This window comes from Eutrigla gurnardus (assembly GCF_963514095.1).
Source record: "Eutrigla gurnardus genome assembly, chromosome: 1".
Taxonomy (NCBI): Eukaryota; Metazoa; Chordata; class Actinopteri; order Perciformes; family Triglidae; genus Eutrigla; species Eutrigla gurnardus.
In genome coordinates this window covers 12,617,313-12,642,041 of record NC_139915.1, presented here as the reverse complement: position 1 = coordinate 12,642,041, position 24,729 = coordinate 12,617,313, and the positions used below count along the sequence as shown (strand labels likewise).

Genomic DNA, 24,729 nt, shown 5'->3' with positions numbered 1-24,729 from the left:
ATTTTAAATCTGGTGTGATCCAGCAAATACAACCGGAGACCACTTGAGAGAGGCCCGAGTAAAAAATCAAATAAGAGGCATAAGGGACCATATTGAGACTTCTCCGAACACGTGAGATAAAGGAAACAAAGCTCAGGTAGGATTTAATCCTCACATGTGATCCTGCAGAAGCCTCTCTGTTCCTTTTCTAGCTCTCATTCATGGACATGCATTTATTCAATTCAACTTTATTACCTGTCTGCTGTACCACTGAACGGTCTTGCCATTCAAAATACCTCATATTAAGTGGCCGCTCTTTTGTGCACTGCAGCAGCTGATATGTGCATTTGTTTCACCAATTGTCACACACTTTTATACAGATGTCCTAATGTATTATTTACACTGAGTGTTTCGCATATGCTCATTCATACCCCTTACTATAATAACAATAAGAAAAATTTCAATACACCCAAGGACACCTTACAAAACATGAATGAAAACATAAATACAAACAACACAACAAAAATATCAATAGTAAGTATTGTATATTTAATTTGACATAACCGTCTTCAAATTGCTCATATGATACAAAGTAGGCGTACGGAAAAAAACATAAAGGTCAAATATATTGACCAAAAGGTGCAGAGTTGAAGTTCTGATCTATTCGTGTGTCGATGACATCATGCTGTAGGGGATTAGCCTCCAAACAGGACAGGACACCCAGCGGGACAAATCACTTCCTGTGTGTCACGGTGATTCACCACTACTCACACCGCATGATGAGTTTCACAGCAAATCACAGCGCTGCCCACAACTCAACTGAATACCCACGCAACAGCTTGCACCATCCTGCTGACACACGCACACACACACACACACGCACACACACACACACACACACACACACACACACACACACACACACACACACACACACACACACACACACACACACACACACACACACACAGGTTCCTAATAAGGAATAAGGAGAGGGCTGGGTTAAGCATCACTAATGCCAGAGCGCTTCCTGTCCAGTAAGCTTGTTTATATAACCCATGCTTGGCCTACTATCCAGCCACCATCCCTCTCCCGCTTTCCCTTTCTCTATCTCTCTCTCTCTCTCTCTCATCACCACTGTGAGTTCCGACATGCCAGACACTAGACTTGTTTGTTTTAGTCATCATTACTCATATTAGGTTAATGTGCTTCTTTTCGAACGCCCACGTAACCTGTCAAAAACAATTGGGCTCAAACGAGAAGGAAAAGGATAACACCACCGTGCCAAAAACCACACACAGAAACATGGATGTGATTATGAGTCCGTGTCACTGACGGTTGCACTACTTTAAGGGAGTCAAATATTCAATCAGAACAGTATCTTCCATAAGAAAACAATGCATTTAGTCATAAGATTTCTTCTTCTCAGGTGACAATTTGGGTACAAACCACCAGTAACCCACACTGTAAAAAGTGAAAGACTTACATCCAAAATATTATTACAAAGGGGACCTTTTCTGCCACAAAGTCTGTTAATTTTGGAGAGCTTTGTAGCTCTAGGGGAAGCTGTGCAGAATCTGACAAATCACCTAAAGTGGATGTCAGTTGAGTCAGTTCTGAAACAAATCTGAAAATGACAAAAATCTGGAGGTGTGGAGTTAGAAAAGGAGGGGGACCTGTGCAGCCACTCCTCATCTCTGCTTATGACTGGTACTGCGAGGCTGCGTGGATTACACCCTCGGATCTCAGAGTGAACTGTCGGTGGTTTCAGTGGTTTCAGTGGTTCTGTTGCGTTGCAGCAGCATGTTTTCACAAGAAAGAAGAATGTGTGAAATGAAAAAGTTGATTTCCGATTCAATGTTTTTATGACGTACAGTAGAGTACTGCTCGAAAAAGGTTCACACATGCATTGAAAGTAGAAGTAGTTGTTATGCAAAAACTGGCCACGGAGAGTTCTATATTATTTGGTTATCATTACTGATGCATTATTGTGTAAGTAGTATTTCACAATTGTACTTGTTGGAAGAAGTTCTAAATGTAACTTAACTGGTGTCGTTTTTGTACTTTTTTCATTTTTGTTGCTATTCTATTTATCGTATCGTGCATGTTGAGGAATACAATACAATTTTGGGCTGATCCTGACTCAGATTGTTGGATCAGGTATCAGTGACAATGGGGCAGACGTATATCAAATTCAGTTCTATGTATATATCCTATATATACATAGAACTGAACTTTAATTCCTGTACACACACACACACACACACACACACACACACACACACACACACACACACATTTTTGACCAATGTGTTGCTGTATTACAAAAGGTCTACACTCAAACTGTTCATTCATCATTTTATAATAAATACCAATTCAGTGAAGTTGAACATGCTTCCACACAGTGAGGCATACAGCTTATTGATTAAACACTGGTATCGGATCCCTACTCGTTATTTGCTGATACCCAGAGCCCAGGTATCAGTGTCAGGAGTGAAAAAGTCGGTTCAGTGCATCCCTAGTGCCTGTTGCTTGAAGGCCAAATGCATTTTAATGGAAGGCACACACACAGTTGGCCTGCAATAAAATGATAAATAAGATTTCCTCTCTTGCCTGAAGAACGTTTCTTTCAAGCAGTCAGTTGGATCTGTAGAGCTGAATGGACGCAGCTCTCTCGAACACGTGTCTTCCTAGAGAAATCTGACTAGATGACTCCTGCTTAAGCTCCTTAGCCACAATGTTCTCTGGGAACGGAGCCACGCTGGCTCATCATCACACTTTACTGCTGCATGTTACAGAGAGCTGGAGAGCAAAAATACACACACACACACACACACACACGCATGGAATAATCCATCCAGACCATAAGCATATCATTGATCAGTTGCAAACATTGGAGTTCACACATCACATGAGCATACAATCACATTTTACACACACAGCAACACGCACACACTCAAACAATGTCATACGGGCATATTTACAAGCTAACGACATCCACGGTATATTGATTCACAGATTTTAAAAAACAGATTTATTCTGAACGTAAAGCTCCAACCTCCTACAAGCTCACTGCCTGTCAAAGCTGTTGCCAGGCAACAAGCCATGCACCTTGGAATGAGAGTGAAGCGTGTTACATTCAGGGTTCCTACACCTTTTCCAAAGTCAAATTCAAGCACTTTTCAAGCATTTCAAAGTGCATTTTCATGCTTTTCCAGCACCGTACAGCTGTGGTAAATTACATATTTGTATACACAACAATACTCAGTAGTCAGTATTATTATTGCACTTGTTCGTCACATTAAATGAGATATTGTCCTATAAACAACCAACATGATGTTTTGAGACAGCTTTTTACAGAAGGACCACAAATGAAAGGAAAACTAATTCCACTAACAGATCAACAGAAATATAACCAACTATTTTGATAATCTGTCATTAAAAGTCATTTTTCATGCAAAAATGTCAGAAAATGCTGTTTTCAGTCCCTCAAATATGGAGATCTTCTTTTCTCTGTGTAATATCATCATATGTCATCACATAGAACATACATTTCAAGCACTTTCAAGCACTTTTTTCTAAACTTTCAAACACCACGCTAATTTTCAAAGATTTCCAGCACCCTGCACATTGGGTAAATGGCATTACCTTAAAGAAAACACTACTTCCTGCTACTTCCTTACTGGTTCAACAGCAACTAGGCATACGAGTGCAACATTCGCTATTGAGTATCCTTCAGTGAGTGAACAAGGGAGTGATTTTCAGTTTGCTCTTAAATGTAATCGATAAACAGCAGCACCATGTATCAAAAGACAAAGTGGACACCACCACGTGTGTACACAGCTCAATGGCATGTTCCGGGTAACCGTACTCACCGCCGTGTTAGGCCAACCTCAATGTTGACTTAGATCTACAAAGGCTGTACTTAGGCACAGCGGCCCTTTGAGCTGAATTCTAATACCAGGATGCAACGGATGCAGCCTGAACGCAGCCCAGAAGTCACATTTTTGACCTCATGGTGACGCTAGAGGAAAGCTCAGGGGATCCCCAAAGTCAACAGGATACATCCTCCGAGGTCCATGAACGGCTGCACACAACGTTACGGTAATCCATTCAGTCTTTTTGGAGATATTTCAGTGAGAGTAACACGGACACGAAGCTGTGAGATCCCAGTTCACAGAAAACTGGTGTTTCTCTGTAAACAGCAGAGAATCAATCTATGGAGGAAAGGATTTTTTCCTTCTCTTTACATAAACAAGTTATTTTTTTACGTGTGTGTGTATGTGTGTGTGTGTGTGCAGTCTCACCGTGTGGCTAGTTTATGGTTGATGACTCCGCTGTCTGTGATGACTTCACTCAGACGCAGCTCCAGGTGCACTTTTCCCTGCAGAATGCACAGAAATAGACACTTTTTTTTGAATGCACGCACGTTTTCATTTGAATGTTCAAAGCTCTACAGAGTGCTAATGGACACTTATACAGCGTCTGTATAACACCGGCGCCCACCACACAGCCAGGTGCCCAGTGGCAGGTGGGACGGTCACTGACCAGCGTGAAACCATGCTGTCATCATGTTCTTCATGTGCGTGTGAAACAGAGTTGACGCATTCGACACTTTTCTGCTGAAAACAACGGCCAACTAAAAATGTTTTTACACCTGTTGCTTGATGATTATCTATTCCTCCCGATGAATAACCCAACAGGTTCAACCATTGGTCTCAACCCATAAAAAAAATGTAATCCTACGGATATGTGAAAACACATGATTGAAGATCCAGTGTTTCCACAGTGCTCTTACATCTCATTGCCAGTATATGTAGTCTCCTCACCCAGTACTACCAAAAATGTCAAATTCAAAACGTATAGTAATATCTCGTATGCACGGTGAGTACCGATCGGAAACAATCATTCTTCTTTGAGAAAATCAAAAACGTGGAGGGAAAACGCAGCATTCCTCCACCAACAGAGACGCTGTATGTTAATAGCTGCGAGCCTGAGCGTCATGCTGAAGTTATTTCCCCTCTCTGAAGTGATTGGATTAATGACATAATGACAGTGTAGTTGTGCAGCTGTCTAGAAAAGCACCATTAATTAACAACATCAGTATGCAAACTCACAGGCGTCACTCTTTCTGGCCAATTCAGGCAGAGGGAACAAACACACACACTTACACATGTGCACACGGGCCAAACAATGTGTCCTTTATTGAAAAGAGAAGAGAGACACTCTATCTTCCTACTTCATTTGATCCGTCTCCCTCGCTTTCTCTCTTCGCTCTCATTCTCTCACACATCCTTCCTCTCCCCGGCTCCTTGGATGAATGTGTCTCTGTTTCAGATCCCTGCTGCAGGGCTACACACACCCATCTGTCTGCAGATGTTACTGTTCACTGTGTCTCCGACTGAGTGTGTAGTCCTGTGTGTGTGTGTGTGTGTGTGTGTGTGTGCGTGTGCGTGTAGTCCTATGTGCTTGGTGTGTGCATACGTGTGTGTGTATGTGTGTGCGTGTGTGTGTGTGTGCGTGTAGTCCTGCGTGCTGGGTGTGCTCATACGTGTGTGTGTGTGTGTGTGTGTGTGTGTGTGTAGTCCTGCGTGCTGGGTGTGTGTGTGTGTGTGTGTGTGTGTGTGTGTGTGTGCGTGTAGTCCTGCGTGCTGGGTGTGTGCGTACATGTGTGTGGTATGTGTGTGCGTGTGTAGTCCTATGTGATGGGTGTGTGTGTACATATGTGTGTGCGTGTGTGTGTAGTCCTATGTGATGGGTGTGTGCGTATGTGTGTGTGTGTGTGTGTGTGTGTGTGTGTGTGTAGTCCTTTGTGCTGAGTGTGTGCGTATATGTGTGTGTGTGTGTGTGTAGTCCTATGTGCTGAGTGTGTGTGTGTGTGTGTGTGTGTGTGTGTGTGTGTGTGTGTGTGTGTGAGCAGTAGAAATAGTAGAATAGTGGAACATGCTGCACGTGTTAAAGAAGCATGTAGGACAAGTGAGGGGAAAATGCATCAACTGGATAACTGGAAGAAAAACAAAAGCTACTTGTCTCTACCTAGAGGGCATTTCCCCAAACTTAGGTCAATTATTCACATGTGTGTAACATTACATTCACTTTATAGCTTGTTTACAACTTGCCGTGCATTGTGCAGACTCCCCTCCACTTGTTGCACCGTCACAGTCAGCAGCAGACGACAAGCAGCGATCTCAACACACGACAGCCAGTTATTCTTAATGTTCACACTAATGTTTGGCTGTGCATTTGGTTTGTTATTATTAATATTCTCAACAGCAAATCTGAATCACGACCACGCCACTCAAACACACACTTTGCTCTCACAGCCGGCCGCCATCCATTCATGACACACGTCCATGGAGGAATTAGAATGAGCTTGAGCAAAGCTCTCTCATCGGCCGATCGCAAACTCAGGTGTGACGGAGGTGAACGGATGGGGTCTAAAGTATAAACGGAGAGCCGGGTGACTTTGACCCTGCAGGCTCAGGTGTTTCAGGTGCACACATGCTGTGTTTGTTTGGCTTCAAACATTAACATCCGGACACACCATCACATACTAATACAAATGTGGTGCACAATGGGAGGCATACCTTCATTTTATTTTAATAATAAATAAAAAAATGTTCTCTAAACCAGCTAAGTAACATTATCATATACTAGATTTAGATTTTTATTTATTTCAAAATGAATACAGACAGTTAATATGGAAAATAAAATACTACACAACTAGAAAGCACATATATATATATATATATATATATTCATGGCAGCTTAAAAGTTGTTCTGGGTCAAAGTGGAATACGCGACATGATTCTGTTGTTCACTAACTGCTCTCTAATACAAGCCTGTACCAAATAAAGGCCTTTCTGCGTCACACATTGAGACTTTATGGAAGCCTTACTCTAAATATTGCCGAAACAAACACAGTTGTACATAAAAGCCTGAAAGAGAAAATAATCAAACTGATCTGAGCAAACATTCGACACCAGCACATGTCGGGCTGTACTAAAAAGTATCCCGCCAACTATTAAGAGTCTTGTGGTTTCTGCGGAGAAACTGTTAAAACAAAACTGGAGGATCTGATAGTGAAGAAGATGAAAAGACAGAGAGAGAGAGCTTTGTAAAGTGTGTGTGTGTGTGTGTGTGTGTGTGTGTGTGTGTGTGTGTGTTTTCTCTCTCTGTACTGACCTGCACTTCTGAGTCAGCACTGACAGGTTGTAGCTGGAACCAGGTGTCTTTGCCGTGATATTTCTGCAGGTCCTCTTTCTTCACTGCAACCTTGCCTACACACACACACACACACACACACACACACACACACACACACACACACACACACACACACACACACACACACACACACACACACACACACACACAACATTAATACACAAAGACAAATGTGCTCAAAACATGACCTGCATGTTCAGATGCAAGCTTCGACAAACACATTATGAACACCCACACATCTGCTGTCAATCCACACGCCACGTCTCTTTTTTTGAATGCATGAAGGCACCCGGGGCAGAAATCTCACAACGTGTACTATCAGTGTCCCGGATATGACCCTGTCAACAAGTTACTTTTGTGTTGACAACACCCACAAAACCACCCCCCACCCCCCACCCCCCACCCCACACACACACACACACACACACAGGAGTTGTTGATCATACAAATCACACCCTAAGAAAGATTTTCCCCTTAGAGGTTGGCCAAAAACGCACAAAAAGAAACCCATTAATATGCGCACTGACACGCCCAATGCCACTGATAAAAACATCCTCACTCATCCAAACAGACACGCACCTTTTGAGCACTAAAAGTGAGACTATAAAGTGACCTGAAAGGAATAATTCCACAATTTGTTAAATATTATTATTGGGTTTTCTTGCAGAGGTTTCCCATTACAGTCAGCAACCGGTTAGCTTAGCTTAGCATAAAGACTGGAACCTGCTGGCCCGGTTCTGTCTGAAGGTGACAAAATGCATCATCACCTCTAAGAGCACACTCATTAAAACATCTTGCATGTAATCATCCGAATGGTTGTTCAGATCCACAGGTTTGATTGGCTGATTTAATCTATTTGACAAACGCACACCTGTGATCACAGCAAATTTAAATATTTAACTGTTAAATATTTCAAGACAGAATATATTTATAGTACTTAAAATGTTTTGGAGGTAAATATTTAACAATGTGATAGTTGGTAGACTCCTGTTTCGTTGCTGTGAAAGCACTAAAATGCTGGGTTTGAATCATTTTAGAGCAGCAACCAACATCAAGACAACTCGTTTCACTTTAACAGCTGATCCTTTTGATAACGATGAAGGACGATCGATAAAGATTTAGAAAAAAAAAATGCATGCCACAATTTCCAAAGTGCAAGTTAGAGTGATCTATAACAGAAAAACAACAGATCTCGTTTTTTTTTTCCTTGATAAAAGATTTTAAATAATCAATCACTTAAAGGTCACATTTGTTTTTATAGTTTGAAATCCTGATTACGGCAGAATCGCCTGCGTGAAAAGGCAGAGGGATTGAGGGATTGCCTTCATGCGGCTGATAATCTAACATGCATGCATGTAACAAAGCACAAAGACTCCACTTAATCTTCATATAGCAAATAGTTGTTTGCTGACAAAGTAATGCTTAGAATTTCAAATTGAGCGACTTTAAATCCAACCTGTGGTACCAACATTTTAATGCCCTTTGAAAGTTGCTGTAAGCATTTCTATGGAAAGTGGTTAAAGTATAAATTTGACCTTGTACGTGACGAAAAAAAGTCTGAAAATGAGAGTTTTCTAAATCAACAGAGTGCTACTACTATTTCAGACAGAGTTGTTGCTTTAGCTGCTGTAAAACCACACTGAAGCCTGTAACGTGAGGTTAACTGCTCACTTCCAAACACTAATCATAAATCAGGGAGGCCACGGTGAGGCGGAGTGAGGCGGAGAGCAACCGTTTACTCACCAATAATGGAGTCCCTCCTGAAAACGTCCCTGTCGAAGATGTAGAAGGAGAGGTGTCTGAAGCTACGTGGGATCTCGCAGTAAAAGTCCTCCCCGTAGAACGGACTGGAGGTGAGAGCAGACACAAGGGAAACTGTGATCAGAGAGTCCTCGGGTCTCATTGAAACACAACGGTAGTTTTACACGTTTGTTGTCAAAGACGAGTTGTGAGGGGAAAATAAGGAGACGCCATGTCCACCCAGCTGGTTAAAGTGATGGTTCGGAGTGAAATGCACCCTAGGTCATTTCCACCGTGACATCCAGACAAATACCCCCTCAGAAGCATTTTTAGCCCGCTCAGGATGAACCCAGATCCCACTTTGATATGGCGAAAGGCGGAGAGCTCTGCGTCCAACAGCAGCAGCAGCAGCTGCAGCTTCTTCTCCGGCCAGGAGAAAAACATCGACACCATGCTGCTGGAGGCCCAGGCCTCATCACTGCACCCGGGAAGGGAGGCACGGGAGAACCAGGACCAGGACTGAGCAGGGTCGAGATCTAGTCCCTGCTGCAGTCAAATGAGAGGTTTTCTGAACGGGCTCGGAGGCTGAGAATCACTACCACTATTGTCCACAGGGATTGCCAAAATCGACACAGCATGACAGTTCCTCATTGTAGCTTTAAGGTGTGATAATAAAAGTCTGAGTATGTTCAACACGCTCTCCTGCCTCGACCATAACATGTGACAGTGTTGTTCATCAGTCTTGATTTTGTCCCTTGGACAGATATGAAGTAAAGATCACATGCATTTACATTTTGCCATGAGTCATGTGGAATCCACAAAACAATAACAATAGGCCTGTTTGTGACTATTGGCTGGAGGGTACATCAACTGCCATGCTCTGCCTTACCTAAACAGTGGACAAAGCTAAATGACAGCAATGAGCATCTCGTGAGCGGAGCCCTCAGGGGGGCCGCTAACAATGACTGACTTCTTCTGTAACTCCTCAGACATAAAGACACACAAAGGGCTGGGTGGATGGATAGGCAGGCAGAGGCATGGCCGCCTTTATATGCAGTCCTACAAATACAGGAACCTTAAATGAATGTAATTCAATTTGGTCGACTCTGTGAGCCGGAAGGATCTCACTCGTTTCCTCTTCAACCCGAAGAAAGATGTGAAACCGCTGGGCTGTGTAATCAGTGTAGGAAATCACAATCTGTTCATCCATGCAGGATCTTTAAGTAATACTATACAATATGTACAGCATAGCTTGAGATGAAGAGACTTGACATACAGTCCTTTTTTCATTTTTTCTTTAGTTTGACTTGATATATAAACTAATGCATTGTTTAATCTGCCATCTTATAAAGTCAGAGGGAATTACAGGACGTGACGACAACCTGCTTACATGTTTATGTCATCGCAGCCTTAATTTGATACTGATGAGAAAGTGGCTTTCATGGTTGCACCTCTCTGTAACTACAGACTGAGAGGATGGCAAACAAAACGGGTGGAGGGCCTCTCAACGTACCAAAGGGACTTCTCGATGATCTTGGTCCTGAAGACCTCTTCTTGGTCCAGGTTGACGGTGCAGTAGCAGTCCCTCATCCTGTTTGGCCCCGGGTACGGAGGGATGTTTTTTGCTTCCCCTGCACAACGAAAAGAGGGAGTGGGCCGTTATTATTAAGAAACGCTGTTGTAAGCAGTAACAATGAATTTATTCAGGCACGCTGCTGCAAGCGATCACTTATTTATGAACACGGAAAGCATGCAAAGTTAAAAAACAAATGGCATTGTGTAAATTCACACCTGTTTTAGCTTTGAATAATCTGACCGCCGCACATATAACCAGCTCACCTTCTGCAAGGGTGACTACTTTCACACCGGAAGCACAAATATTAAGCCATGCTCTCCGAAAATGTGAATGAGTGTGTGTGTGTGTGTGTGTGTGTGTGTGTGTGTGTGTGTTGTCAGATCTGTGAATGAAAGAATCTGCGTGGGACATTTCCTGAATCCTGCAAGTTCAATCTGTTCATCGTGTGTGACAGATAGCACTCCCTTTGACAAGAATGTGGTCCAACCACCCACGAACACACACACACACACACACACACACACATACAAGACAAAGGTGGTGCACCATTCAGTCCCTCAGGAGCGATACGTTCTCCTTTATGAAGCCATAGATCCGTGTTAGTCTGTTAACTCTCTTCACTTATTCGGTTGGATAGGACCCGTGGGACTCTGTAGTCTAGAGTGACACGTGTTGGTGCAACATTGTCATTGTTCGCTCCGTCATCCATTCAGCCGGCACCTCGCACAGTTATTGCAGACCTTCAGGGAGTAACTTCTGCACCATGGCAGCATGAGCCTGTGAGGGTGATGCCGTCCACAAACATCCTCCACAACCCGATTGATTTGTGACCCCGTCAAATCAAGCAATGCTACAATTATATTGTTTCTTCTTTTTTTCAAATTGCCAGACAATAAAATATACGACACAAGGCAAAAGCGGCCAATAAGGACAGTGCCCTCCAATTACAGTTTATAAAGAACAGGCAACAACATTGTCAGGTATCTCCGTGTGCGTGCGTGTGTGTGTGTGTGTGTGTGTGTGTGCGTTTGAGAGTGCAAGCAAAAACAAACTCTACAATAATAATAATGACAATAGTACTAAAACTAATAATACCACCAAAAACTACAAAATAACAGATTCAGGGGGGCACCGCCAAAAACCAAGCAAGGTTCTGCCTGGATGCTCCAGAACGGGTCAGCAGGGTCAATCCTGCAGGGACGCCCCACTCCCCCCCTGCACATCATACCAGACCATCTCACAGACAATGTTTTTTCTTTTCAGTTCTTTTAATTTCAACAAAGGTTATTTTTTGGGATGGATTGGTCCAGCTATGGGTTGCCGCCAGACCCTTATATGAGGTGACTGGCCCATTGTGGACTTGATCTATTAAGAAAGACTACCTACCCCACGGAGGGGGCTGTCTATTAGGGATCACTGTATATGATCATACATATATCATATATCACTGTATCTTTTGGGGTTATAACGATTAAACACCTCATCTTTCATAAAAGTCAATCATCATTTCTACAGTCATACGTTCATAGAGAAAAGAGTCTGCTTCATGGGAACTCCGAGGAGGGAAAGGGCAGAAAGTTGACCTTACATTTGACACTAGTTAACTAAAAGAGCAAAAAAAAACATAGCTTCAGATGATGTTGGTCATTTTTCCTATCAATATATCTGCACCTCGTGGGATTTCGCAACTTTCAATTAACATGGAACCGGTTTCAGACCGAGTTGGTATTGCAACAAAGAAACGGAGGGAAAGGGAGGTGAGTTATCACATTAGTCATGCAGCACGCTCTAATATGCAATTACACTGTTGGGATACAACCTGTGATTTATTTACACAATGGTAGGCTTGTCCTGCAGCCATGAGTTCAATCAGTTCAGCAAAAGTCCTGCACTGTAATGTTGTGAATTTAACAGCTAGACCTCATTATATTTTTGTAAATTGTGAATAGTTGTCGTTGAAACCAATTGTTTTCTTTTTATCCTAAGATACAGCTTAGAGCTCCACCGCCCAAACACATACATGAGCCGCACCACCGGTTCTCTCGCTTACATCTTTCTGCATAACAGTGAACGTAGGCACCGTAGTCTACTTGAAGTCAATCCCACACACATCGACCTGCTGCCATCAAAACTCAACAGTGCACTAAATAATCCACAGCTGATCATTGTCCCAAGGAATCCACTATTTACTCGTGTTTGAGTCATATTTGTTCAAGACCTGGGTGTGAATGCCGGGTTGTCGGTTTTGGCAAGTTTCTTCATACTGGCAGCTTTAAACAGCGTTGTTACGATTTGTTGACAATAACATATATAATATGTATATAATATATATAATAAAAATGTCAGGTGTATTCTTTTGCTCTTCTAAACAACGGCTTGTTAGTACTAGAAAGTCTTTGTAAAATACGTCATAGCCAGTGAGGAAAGAGAGCCTATCTGGTATTTATCTACCTTTGATCCATAATTCCACAAAGAGGATAAATATAAAACCATGCCAAGACAAACAGAGGCGATCTCTCTCTGTGGGCTTTGTAACACAACACAGTGTTATGACCTCTCCTCTGGCGGCTGGTTCACACGGTATGTGGATCACAACAACGACAATCATTCCCAAATTAAAAAGACACCCGAGATGTAAAACTCAAACACGCTCCACTGCCTTCGATTTGTTGTCGCAGAATCCGACCCTCGTCTGTGTTTGTGTGCGAGAGCAGAGCGGTGACGTAAGTCTCTCGTATCTCCGTCTTCCTCCCTTTATTCCCCCTACATTTATTTGATCTCCCTCCGGCATTCATTCACTTCTCCTGCTCCTGAATTCCCTCCCATCTCTGTTTTCCTCCAGCTCTCGTTCGTTACCTCCGAGGACCCTTGATTGGATTGCACCATACAAGTCATCCTAGTAACCAAAACATCATGGGATTACCACAGATTACGTGTGTGTGTGTGTTTAATGACTCAACTCCCAGTGTAAAAACAAATCTCTGTGCTCTGTGCCAAAACCTCACTACTAGACAGCTGAAAAAATCCAATACATTTGAATTTTGTTTGTTTTAATGCGTCAACGTGCATCACACACACACACTGCTGACCTTTTCCCCAACCCTCTTAGATTGATGAATGCAATTTCTGCGTTTTCCTAGCAGTCAGAGGTTTCAACTCATGCATATATGGTATTAAATTCAACTTGCAGGGACTTGAAACTTACTTGGGATAAACAATCCATCACACTCAACATCTTTTTGTCTTCAATTTCTGCATTTGTCTTTTTGTTTCAAATGGATGTACAGTGATGCGGGTTAAAAGTTCTCTGTGTGGGTGGATCAAAGTACAACATCTGAGAATTTCCCACCAACCGGTATATATATTGGCGTATAGCCTGAAACGTACAGTGAGTAACAAAGAGAGTGCCATCACAAGGTTATTCTTGAACCGTAAAATGTCAAACTCAATACACATGTTAGTCATGACACCTTATTACCAAACTGAAGGGATCTTCAACAAAACAATATGGATGGCACCTCGGTGCAATAAAAAAAAAAAGCGGGGGCAACTGGAAACATCTGTGTGGGCCCATGATGAGACTGCAACATCCACCAAACAAACAGAAATGGTATCTCTCCCTCATTGACTTCAACATCCACGCTCACAATGCAATCGGAAATTCATAAGGATAAGAAAAGATGCAAAAGTTATCGCTCCTAAGCAGCATTGACCTGGTAATTAGCACATTTGCAGATACAGGGTGACATCTTGCAGCTTCCTGTGTCGGGGAGAAGGAAGTGCAGGGCACTAGTCTTTCTGGATGAGTTGATAAGCAGCAGTTTGGCAGTTTGGGGGAAGTTCACTACAACAGCGAGGCTTTTGCTTGTGTGTGTGTGTGTGTGTGTGTGTGTGTGTTTATGTTTGATGGAGAGCCAGTCGAGTCACAAAAGAAAGGATAAGACTCTCCAGCAACCTGCCATTCAACGCGTTAGATTAAAGACTTTATGATGAAACTAGAGGGTGTAATCCTCCGTCTCAGCATGTCTATCTTTCTCTCTCACTTTCTCTTCATTGTGGTCTGTGCCGCCACTTTTCTTCTTTCCTTTTTTTTTGTCTGAACCCACACGTTTTTTTTTGGTTGTTTTTTTTATCTATGTAGGGCTTGTGTTACATCGTCCCTTTCGTTTTCCTTTTTCAAAATTAGCTGTAACCTGATTTCACTTTCCTCTATTTCTGGTTGCTTCCGGATTTATTTATTTTTTTTAAATCTCTCTTTCTCTCTTTTACTTTCTCCAGAGGGCTTCCAGCATTTTCTCTCTCCTTGAGATTCAAAATAAGCAGAACATTTTAAAAACAACAACAACAGCAGCAGCCTTTTCTTTTCATCAAGCATCACTGCGGCTGCCCTTGGAGAATATCTTGCCCTAGTATCTGAGCAAAAACACAGTGCAAAGACACACACTTTGCACGAACGCTACGTGCGAGCGTTGTGATGGCGTACACGAAAAACCTTGATTAGAGCTGCAGAGAGAAAATGATGACGGGAACACCCCAAAGAGAGTGAACAGGAGCGCATCCCCACATCATAAAACGGTCAACTCCTCCACCTCATTCCTTCAGAGGAAAAGATGGAAGAAACGAGGAAGCGCGAGTGATGGAAGCAACGTGATGGACTCGGTGAATGTGCAGCTTTGCTCCGCTTCATCCTCTGTGGACTAGTTTCAGTCGGCCACACTCGTGGGTCCAGTTACAGCCGCTCGACTCGTCATTCTAATCTTCTCCGACATGACCATGTTGAGGATAGAGGGGCGTGAATGCTCTCAGTGGCTGCGTGCTCGACTAGCAGGCCTGAGAAACACAGGCTTTCAGGAAAGGAAGGAGGGAGGGGGGTGTCGGTGAGGAAAATGCAAGCAGTGTACTCAATCAAGGGGGGGGAGAGGAGGAAGACTGCAGGCGGAGAGAGAGGGAGAGAGAGAGAGAGAGAGAGAGAGAGAGAGTCAGTCAGATAGAAAACTGGAGAGTGGTTAGCTTTTGAGAACAGCTACAACAGGAAATGAGATGAGGGGAAAGGAATTTCAACTGGATCCAAGATGTAGTTTAAAAAGCAGTGAACAACCCAGTTACCCCTGAGTGTGTGTGTGTGTGTAAGAGAGAGAGACAGAGAGAGAGAGAGAGACCGTGAGAATGGAAAGAAGGACTGAATCTTGTAGAGAACAATTTATTATGCTACAGTTAATACTCAGTTCCTTTGATGGTCCAAATTAGAGACTTGAAACAAGAACTAATACAAACTGTAAGTTATTTGTCTTTCTGAAAGTGACTAAACATAAAAATATAAAAACACTGCACGCACACACAAAAAGACGTCTATGTGTCTTTGTCTCACAGTAAAATGATGACGCTCACTGACAGTGTTCAGATCACAAAGTCAAGTCTTAAAATCTTTCTGCTGTGATTTCTTTTAGTCCTTGCTGTGGGCCAAACTCTAAAACTCTAAAAAATGATGCAACTCGATAGTGTGCTTTGTGAAGCGTGCACGTATTTCAAGCCCACAAACAGCACCGGCATTTGTCAGAATTGCAGGTCAAGTGATGTCCAGCGGCACAAAAAGGCCAAATACAATTATACCATTTGTATTATGGACAAATACAAAAAAAACTCACTGTAAACCATTAGGACCAATAAAAATATGAATGTCTGGGAAAGCCAAATCAATAAATCCATTGTCATGCGTTGGCAAAAGTGCAGAAGCCTGAAAAACGTCTTCACCAAATGTGCCTAATGAGCAACTTCCATTTAAATGAATGGGTGTCATCTTGGCCTTCAGTTTTCTGATAGGGTTAAGCTCCAGTCTGTAACACAAAATGTCCCATTTAAAGATTGAACACCAAACCCAGATATCCTGACAACACCTGCGGATGTGTTAACTGCAATAATCCAGGGAGCACGCTCGTCACAAGGCCTAAATATCACACCACTGAAACGAAAAATAAGCAACACCATCACCAACAGGCAGCCACATTTACCCACTCGCCCATCCCATCCATGGAAACCCTGCTTTCCCTCTGAAACGTTCATTTGGCCTGCATCATGTCAGTATCAAACCCTCACCCACTTGAAGGCTTCAATGGTTCATTCCTCTAGGGTCAACTTGCATGTCAGTAGCAGAGTTCATACAGAGAACGTTTTCACAACTGCAGCACAATCCACTCCTCCACCATCCAAACATGTTCCTGACAACCACGCCGGCTGAGAGACACAGCTGCAGATCTGTGAGGAGTAGCTTAAAGGTCAGATATGAATGACCCCACCCTGTTAGACAACATGACATATATCACACAGCGACGTCAGTTAGCTCAGCGACGCTAGATGGGCTAAACAGTAGCGACGCACGCTTCTTGACTACATCATTTATCACTCTAATAATGTCTTCTGGGTTCGAACAAATTTAGTCAGCACAAATTTGCATTCGTAACACTGGTGAGTCAGCAAACAGTCAGTGTTGATACTTCTATTGCTCTTATTTAACAGCTGGTTTGGTTTATAAGCTGGTCACAGCAGCCAAAGTACCGACACTTTTACATGCAATGCTGCATACAAGTCGTCCAGCGGCTGTGCTGAAGTTGAGCAGCATGAGGAGGAACAGCGTGGAGAGGAAAAACAAGGGGGAGTTTCAAGTTAAAGACTGAACGCCACGGAACCAGCGTTCAGTTACTCATCAAACTCGCTCTCTGTCTAATGTTCAAACAGACTTCTTTAGTCTCAATGGAAAACTTCATGGAAAACTTGAGTAACACAAAAGGGCAAACGCAGTGAATTAACACTGTGTGGAGAAGATCCTCTTTAAAACCTCAGGCTCAGAAAGCCGGTGCGTTCGTTCAGGACGCGAGTGTGATCCGTCAGATCAGTGTGGCGTCACGGTGGAGTTAGAAGTAGAGGAGCTGGATTCACAGCTTTTCATCCTGGCCACTTTAACCTCAGCCCCTTCCTCCAGTTTCCTCGTCCATTTACATCCAGTGAACACTGTTAAAGATGTCAAAGGAGGACAACTCTCCCCTACATGCACTCGCAGCGTGAGGGCTTGGCAAACACAATGGTGAGGTGATATGATATCTTTTGCAAGCACAGGAAAGGCAGAGTGGGTTGTGTGTCGGCCCTGTATGTGGCAAGCTGACATCGCCTGTGTTGCCAGAGCAGAGTAACGTTGTTGCAAAACCCCGATTTAATCAGCGTCTGAAAGAGCCATTTTCCTACGCTGCTTTTCACCGCTCTTTTTGTTGCAATTTCGCTTTTTCACAACACAGCCGCAGTATGGTAACTCTCAGATACTTGACACATGCGTTGCTCTCTCTCTACGTGGTGAATGTTTTCATGCTTATGTCATTGACAGCAGGTAGAGGTCATCCCGGGGAGGGATCGAGTCCACTTCTCCTACGGGGCACGTGAAGGACACCCTGAAGGAGTGGCACCCTTGGGTGCAGCCCTTTGTTTACCCCTGCTGACCCTGCATGCTGGGCCTACGGTGTAACTTGTCCACTGTTCCTGGTACTGTGTTCTCGTGGAGGGCACGTTAGCGAGGAGAGCGGGGAGAGCCGCTGCATCAGACCCGGATTATTCCACCAGCCTGAAGCTGACCGGAGTTAAAACACGGCCTCCATCTAAACAGTCAACACACGTGTTTACAGCAAATGACTTTCCCAGAGAGCTGGCCTTCTAGGACAAAATGGAGAACTTGCCACATATATGATTGTACGTACACAGTTAGGGGAGGCATGGTGACTACTTCCACCCTAAGACGCACACACGGCCTTTCATGATGCAATCATAGCCTCATACGATGCTTGGTTTATTTTTCTTAATAAATAAATAAAAGCAAAAAAATAGCAGGAGTCCTTCACATACAAAACAAAGCATTCCTCCCCTGCCTTTCCCCGTCACACCGTGTCTCATATTCAGTCTGGACAGGAGGAAGTTTGGAAACCTCTGTTGGCCAGTTGTCAAGGAAAGGGGGGGGGGGGGGGGGGCTCAACCTGGCCCAAGCTGCCTGAATTCATCTGCCCACTTTTTTGTTTCCTCTTCCTTGAACACTTTACCTCCTACGGACAATATGTATTACAATTATGTAACGTGTGTGTGTCCACTCACGCTGTCGACTATTACAACAGGGCAACAGCCTTAGCAGCGCAGGATGAGTAGCTTAGCCTCAAGTAGCTATTCTCTGCCATGTCACATGGTACCCAGCACACAGTGAACTACGGAGGGACCTAAACCTTTAATTTGGGATTAAGCAGCATTGTAAACACACACCAAAATCAAATTCATTAAATCGTTGAATTCATTGTGACACATACGTATGTACCATCACTCACGGGCAATGGGCTTTAAAGGGACAGCTGATCATGAAATAAAAACCCATTTTTTTCCTCTTCCCTTCCTCAGACTTTGTTGGGATCAATCGTAACTATGGTTGAAAGAAAGTAGTCCCTACATGAAACTATTCACAACAACCTTTTGCGGATATTTGACTAGCCATGTCTGAAAAGAGACATTGCTGTTGAGTTTTTAAAATGTACATGTTTGGTATGTAAAAGTAGTCCCATTATATTGAAGAGAAGGCAGGCATCACCACAGCCGACATCTCCAAAACAAGGCAGCTCATATTGATAATATGTATTTTTGATTTGGGGTGAGCTGTTCCTTTAAGTGAATTAACTAATTTGTACACATTTTCCAGTGTTCCTAATGTTTCAAAGTTTGTCACACAATGCTTCTAGCAGTGACAGAGAAATCATATTCATTCATGTGTTGTTGTTAATTAGTACAAAGTCCCGACTCCAGCTAGACAGAGGTATCACTGCCCTCCTCCAGTATGTGAGACACCACCTCTGTCCCTCGCCATGTGTCTCTCCCTACATCTGCTTTGCATTAGCTTGTTGCCATGCAGGAAAAAACACAATTCTTTTGTAGTCTATTCCAGCTAATCAGGAAGTGAACTGGGGGTAGTTTCCTGTTTCCTGTGCTCACCAGACAGAACGGACTTGGGCCCGGTAGCCCCGGTCGCTTTCCAAATCTTCCGTGTTCCTCCAGGAAACTAACGAGAGTCATCACCTAGTGGAGCATAACAATGATAAGTCTAGGGCCCTATGAAATCCGTCTTTTCCAATTTTTTTCCAGATTCCGTTAGATTTTTCCCAAATTCTGTGTTTTCCGTTTGAATTTTTCTAAATTCTGTGTTTTCTGTTTGAATTTTTCTAAATTCTGTGTTTTACCATTTTAGAGCATTTGTTCCATCAAATAATAATAATTCCTTTATTGTGGTCCTTTATGGTGTCTAATCATGTGGTTGATGAATCAAAATCACCGTGTTTGAAGTCAGCACATCTGTCGATCCACTCGCCGTTATTTAAGTTTCACATTCAGTTGTGTATCAGTTCATTTCTGAACGTTTCTGATGTGAGATTCTGTTTGTAGCTGCCCATCACACGGATTCTTGCGGGTCCAGTCATTCATGTTGAAAAGTTAGAAAAAACGTCTTCGACATGACTGTCACTGCGTGTGTCTCAGCCCCAAACAAACAGAGGAGAGACGCTGGATGAAGCGGTGTGCACGTTAATTACACTAAAACAGAGTAGATACTCTCGGCAACGTGTTTTTTCTTCTTTTCTTTCAGCTTATAATGTTAGAGAAAACATAGATTTTTCATAAATTGTCTGCAGATTTTGACAAATTCCACGGAATTCCCCGTTTTACAATTGATTCCATTTCATTGTGAAATTCCGAGATTCCGTCCGCGATTACCGCATCGCGGAAATCATAGGGCCTGAGATAAGTCCTCTCTCTGTCGTCTACTGAGCTCCGGATGAACAGCCACTTTGATGAAAACAATGTGATGCAAGGATTACATAAACCCCTTTTAGACTGCCTTGTCGTTGTGGGAGTATTCCGTCTTGTTGTCAGTCTAAACGCTCGTCGAGGCGGAAAGGCGTAACAGAATATTCCGCCTCTGAGACGGCAACGGAGGTCGGTTATACGCCTCGACATGTTCATGATGCACAGCAACTTCGCTTGCGGTTGAAGAGTCGTGTAAATATGCATGCATGACGAGCAAAAGTTCACCTTTCGTAGTTGTTTTGATGCATCGAGCTTATCAGATTTCCTACGCTCATTGAATACGTAACACGGCCGACGAGTCCATAGACGAGACCGCGGCCACGCTGTGTGACGTCACTCGTTCCGCAACGCCAAAGTTCTATCTAAACGCTCTGGTTTGTGGCATATTGTGACTCGCCTTTCCGCCATTACGCCGGAATCGTGTGTTTAAAAGGGGCTATAGACATGACAGGAGCAGAGCGCCGTGGGGATCAGACTGACAGTGCAACTGCTGCTAGGTAACCACACAGGGTAAACTCTACTGTCATTACTGCACAACGTGAACGAGGACGGAGGAAAGTCAGGAGTCCAGGCTTGGAAATGACGGCAACATAAACGCTCTTCATCAGGTAACGTAAAGAACAAGTTATGACCCTTTTAGAAAGCTTGGAAATATTTAATGTAACATCACGTTGACTTGAAGGAATAAAACAAAGTATATTTACTCAAGTATACTGTATGTCAGTTACTTGTACTTAGGTGTTGCCACATGATGCCACTTGACATCTTGACTTCACAGCAAGTTACTTGTTACTACTGTATTTTTTTTTTATTATTGATTATCTCATGATCATTTTCCTGGTCAATCATTTGTCTAGAAAACATCAAAAAATAGTGAAAGAATGTATGCAACAAAAGATTAGATAGTTATTTTTATGATGATTTTCTAATTGACTAGTCGTTGCAGCTCTGACAGTGAAACACTTCTTACACATGAATGCATTGGTAATAATTCAGTATGGTATAATAACTCACAAGGGGCAGTTTTCTGCATTAAGTACTTTGGTTTTTGATACTTTATGTACATTTTTCTTATACTACTGGACTTCTACTTCACTACCATTTTCAAAATGAGACTTTTTCATCAACAACAAATTGCTGGCGTGATTAGTAAGCAGGGTTTTATCTAGATGTCTGTGGCGATGAGAGGTCCCCAGCTCATTCCGTTTTCATTCACAGGAACTTCACACTGCTGGCTGACTGAACATTCATTCAAAAAGTGCAGCAATTGAAAGAGGCCTTTGTGATTTAACGCTACAACTCTCCCCGGGCTGCAGGTCTGATTATATCATCTTGCTGGGGCCTGACTATTTGATCAACTTCGGGTGGTTCTCCCTCCAGCTGTTTCCACACAATTTGAACAGCAGGTAAACACACAAAACAACCTCGTCGAGTCTGCTCAAATGTCTGATGCCGGCTGGAATCGTCACACGGCCCCATAGCTTGTATGTTTGTTTGTTGCCATTTTTTCGCTCTGCTCATCCGTCCTGTCACATGTTTGGAGTCAAAACAAACTGGACAACGGAGCCAAGATGAAAACTCCAGCAGACGCTTCCAAGCGGCCATGTTGACCAGAGATAACAGTCCAGAGAAGACAGAGGACATGATTGTTTGATATTAAAAAGGAAAAAACCAACTGCAGGAACGATTGCTTCCCTTTTCATAATGATCGTCAATTCACCATTTATATACTTTTCCAAGCAAAACTGACACAAATGTTCTTATTCCAGCTTCTGAAATACAAAGATCTGCATCTGCATGTTCCCCCACAGTATGTTTATTACTGTTGATATTATTATTTAATGACATGACATACATGTGGTTGTAGTTTCCATTGTGTAATTACTACAGTTTCTCTGAAATAAATCAAGATGAACAACAGGCATGACAAAAACACAGTCTGCCATTGCAAACCGTATACTCAGCCTCCTCATGGCTCCATTCACCAGATATGCATGCACCACATGCCTCCTACAAACCAGAGTAGTCACTGGAGACCAGCTAGATATCTAAAAATAGAGATCTGGACTAACAATCAATAGCTAGACAGTTAAGCATAAAGCTGTTTGGAGGAGGAGGGGGGAGCGGGTTACAATAACATGAATGGGTGGCAGCAACTAAGGTGTAATAAAGGTTGGTGTGATCTAAAGTGTCTAGAAAAAAAGGCATCTGGATCTATGCAGCTGTGGAGCCTTTATTTCGCGCAGCCTGTTAAATCTCACCCAGCAGTCCCAGTCCGGACCACCTCTCACATACATGATCCGGATTCTGATGCCAGCTGCCAAATTCCCACACGGCTTTGAATCTCGATTACATTTTTACAATTTGCGGTTTACAGCGCCGAGAGGAAAGCGTGTGATTTGAATTACAATAACAGCAGGAACAAGATAGATCCGTGCCCCCCCCACCCCCCCTCCAGTCTGCAGCCCCCGCTGCCTGCCTGGCCCGTTAACATGGGGCCATCCATTGAGGCGCTCAGACTGGGGGGTAGGGATTTTTTCTTCTTACCTATTTTGATTTTAACGCTCTGGAAAACCCGGAGACCTTCCTCCTCTACCGCCATGCTTTCCCCGTGGCTCTTTCCCTTCTGACGACTAGATACAGACAGTCCTCCACGGTGGTCGCTCCCGGCCTCTCCAGCGCACGGATAATTCGGGGCTTTTGCACATCTATGCTCCTCGGACAGCGATCATACTCCGGTCCCGATCACTGCTTCTGCTGGCTGGTTGAGAACGAGCGGGCAGATTGAGCTTCAGTGAGTCCCGCAGCAGCAGCAGCATCGCCAGAGGGGGTGTGGCTCCATACAAAAAAAACGCCCACACATGTGTATGGAGGGTGATCCGTGCCACCGACAATAGGAGGAAGTTGTGCCATTGAGGAAACTGAAGAGCGATGAAGTCCCGCCCACTCTCCATGACATGTAATAACAACTTGTAATAACAACAATTGTATATAATAATGATATTGCAATAATAATGCAATAATAATAATTAATAATATTATATAATAACAGCTGCAGGATGATTAGCAGTGTTGCCACGCAGCAAGAGGGGTGCAGGTTCAAGTCTGGGTTCAGGTTTCTTCTGTGTAGAGTTTGCATGTTGTCCCCGTGTTGGTGTAGGTTGGGCACAGTCCAAGGGGTTAATTGTTATGAATGATTTTTGTGCTGCCGAATCCGAGACAGTGGTACATCTCTTGGTAATGCCCTGTTGTCTCCGCCTCTTGGGATTCCAGGATGTGTAATGCAATTAAATTGTTTCCAGCTCAATTTTTACTGGGTGGTTTAAGAGAGACAAGCAATTATATCATTAATCTAATTATTTAGAAGGCTGGTAAGAATCTACATACCAGAACCTACATATTGTCATATTTGGATTACATCTCTTCTTATCTCTCCACTCCTCTTTGACATTAATCACCCCTCACACCTGGCTTCAACGTTTCTGCTCCTCTTTGGCATCAATCACCCCTCATACAGGCCACAGCCTCATGAGAATGGCTAGACTCTGAATTGACAAGAGCTAGCTCATAATTTTGAATGGTTTCAAATATATAATTGTAGCTGCTGGCAAAGCTAGGTCACCATGCTCGTATACATCAACAGTTTATCTGTACCTTTCCTCTGTGAGAATCGGGGATGCATCTTAGCTTTCAGCGTTACTCCCTTTATGGGCCCCACATGCAGCACCATTGGGCCTGACTCTACGGGAGATCTCCAGATCAGTTTCGTACAACAAACAGACTGCAGATGCAGCAACAACAACAACAACAACAACAGCTTTAAACTGTTATTTCTGTGGAGCAAATGATCTATTGCTGTTCCCATGATCTGAGCTTTACAGGCTGTAAACGACTTAGGATTAGCCTCACTTCAATGTCAACTACTGTGCAGTAATGGACACTGCCAACCTCAGGACATGGTGCACAATAATATGCTTTAAAAGTGCAACACAATGACATGTTAGGCCTTTACAGGGAGAGTGATCAGACGTCAGCTTTGGCTTCGGGAGCATACATTACATCGACCACTTTGTTTAATGCAGCAAAATGTTAATTTGTGTTGAGTCAGGGGATTTTTGTGTTTTACAATTGCATGGCCTTACAGTGATGAAAAAGCGAGACAAAATGCACGATGAAGAAATGAGCGCCATTTTTGTAGAAGATAATTACGGGTGGAGTTTTTTTTTGTCATTTTGTTTGTTTGCATTGATAATCTTTGTTAAAACATTCTGCACAAGAGGGTAAGCGTGCAAATCTCTAAACATAGAATGATCATCCAAATGTTATGGCCAATA

General features: G+C 43.2%; 1 protein-coding gene across 2 annotated transcripts in view; it reads right to left on the bottom strand.

The window, feature by feature from the left end:
* The window catches only part of rasa3 (RAS p21 protein activator 3), a 37,305-nt gene extending 14,120 nt beyond the window's left edge, over nt 1-23,185 (bottom strand). For both annotated transcript variants that reach the window (XM_084019168.1, XM_084019169.1), the window contains exons 1-5: nt 22,943-23,185; nt 10,460-10,577; nt 8,950-9,053; nt 7,165-7,259; nt 4,287-4,363 (exon numbers count right to left, since the gene is read on the bottom strand). In XM_084019168.1, the coding sequence (XP_083875294.1) occupies nt 4,287-4,363; nt 7,165-7,259; nt 8,950-9,053; nt 10,460-10,577; nt 22,943-22,997 (449 nt within the window). In that variant the 5' untranslated portion in view covers nt 22,998-23,185. The remainder of the gene's footprint in view (nt 1-4,286; nt 4,364-7,164; nt 7,260-8,949; nt 9,054-10,459; nt 10,578-22,942) is intronic.
* Between the last annotated feature and the right edge of the window lie 1,544 nt (nt 23,186-24,729).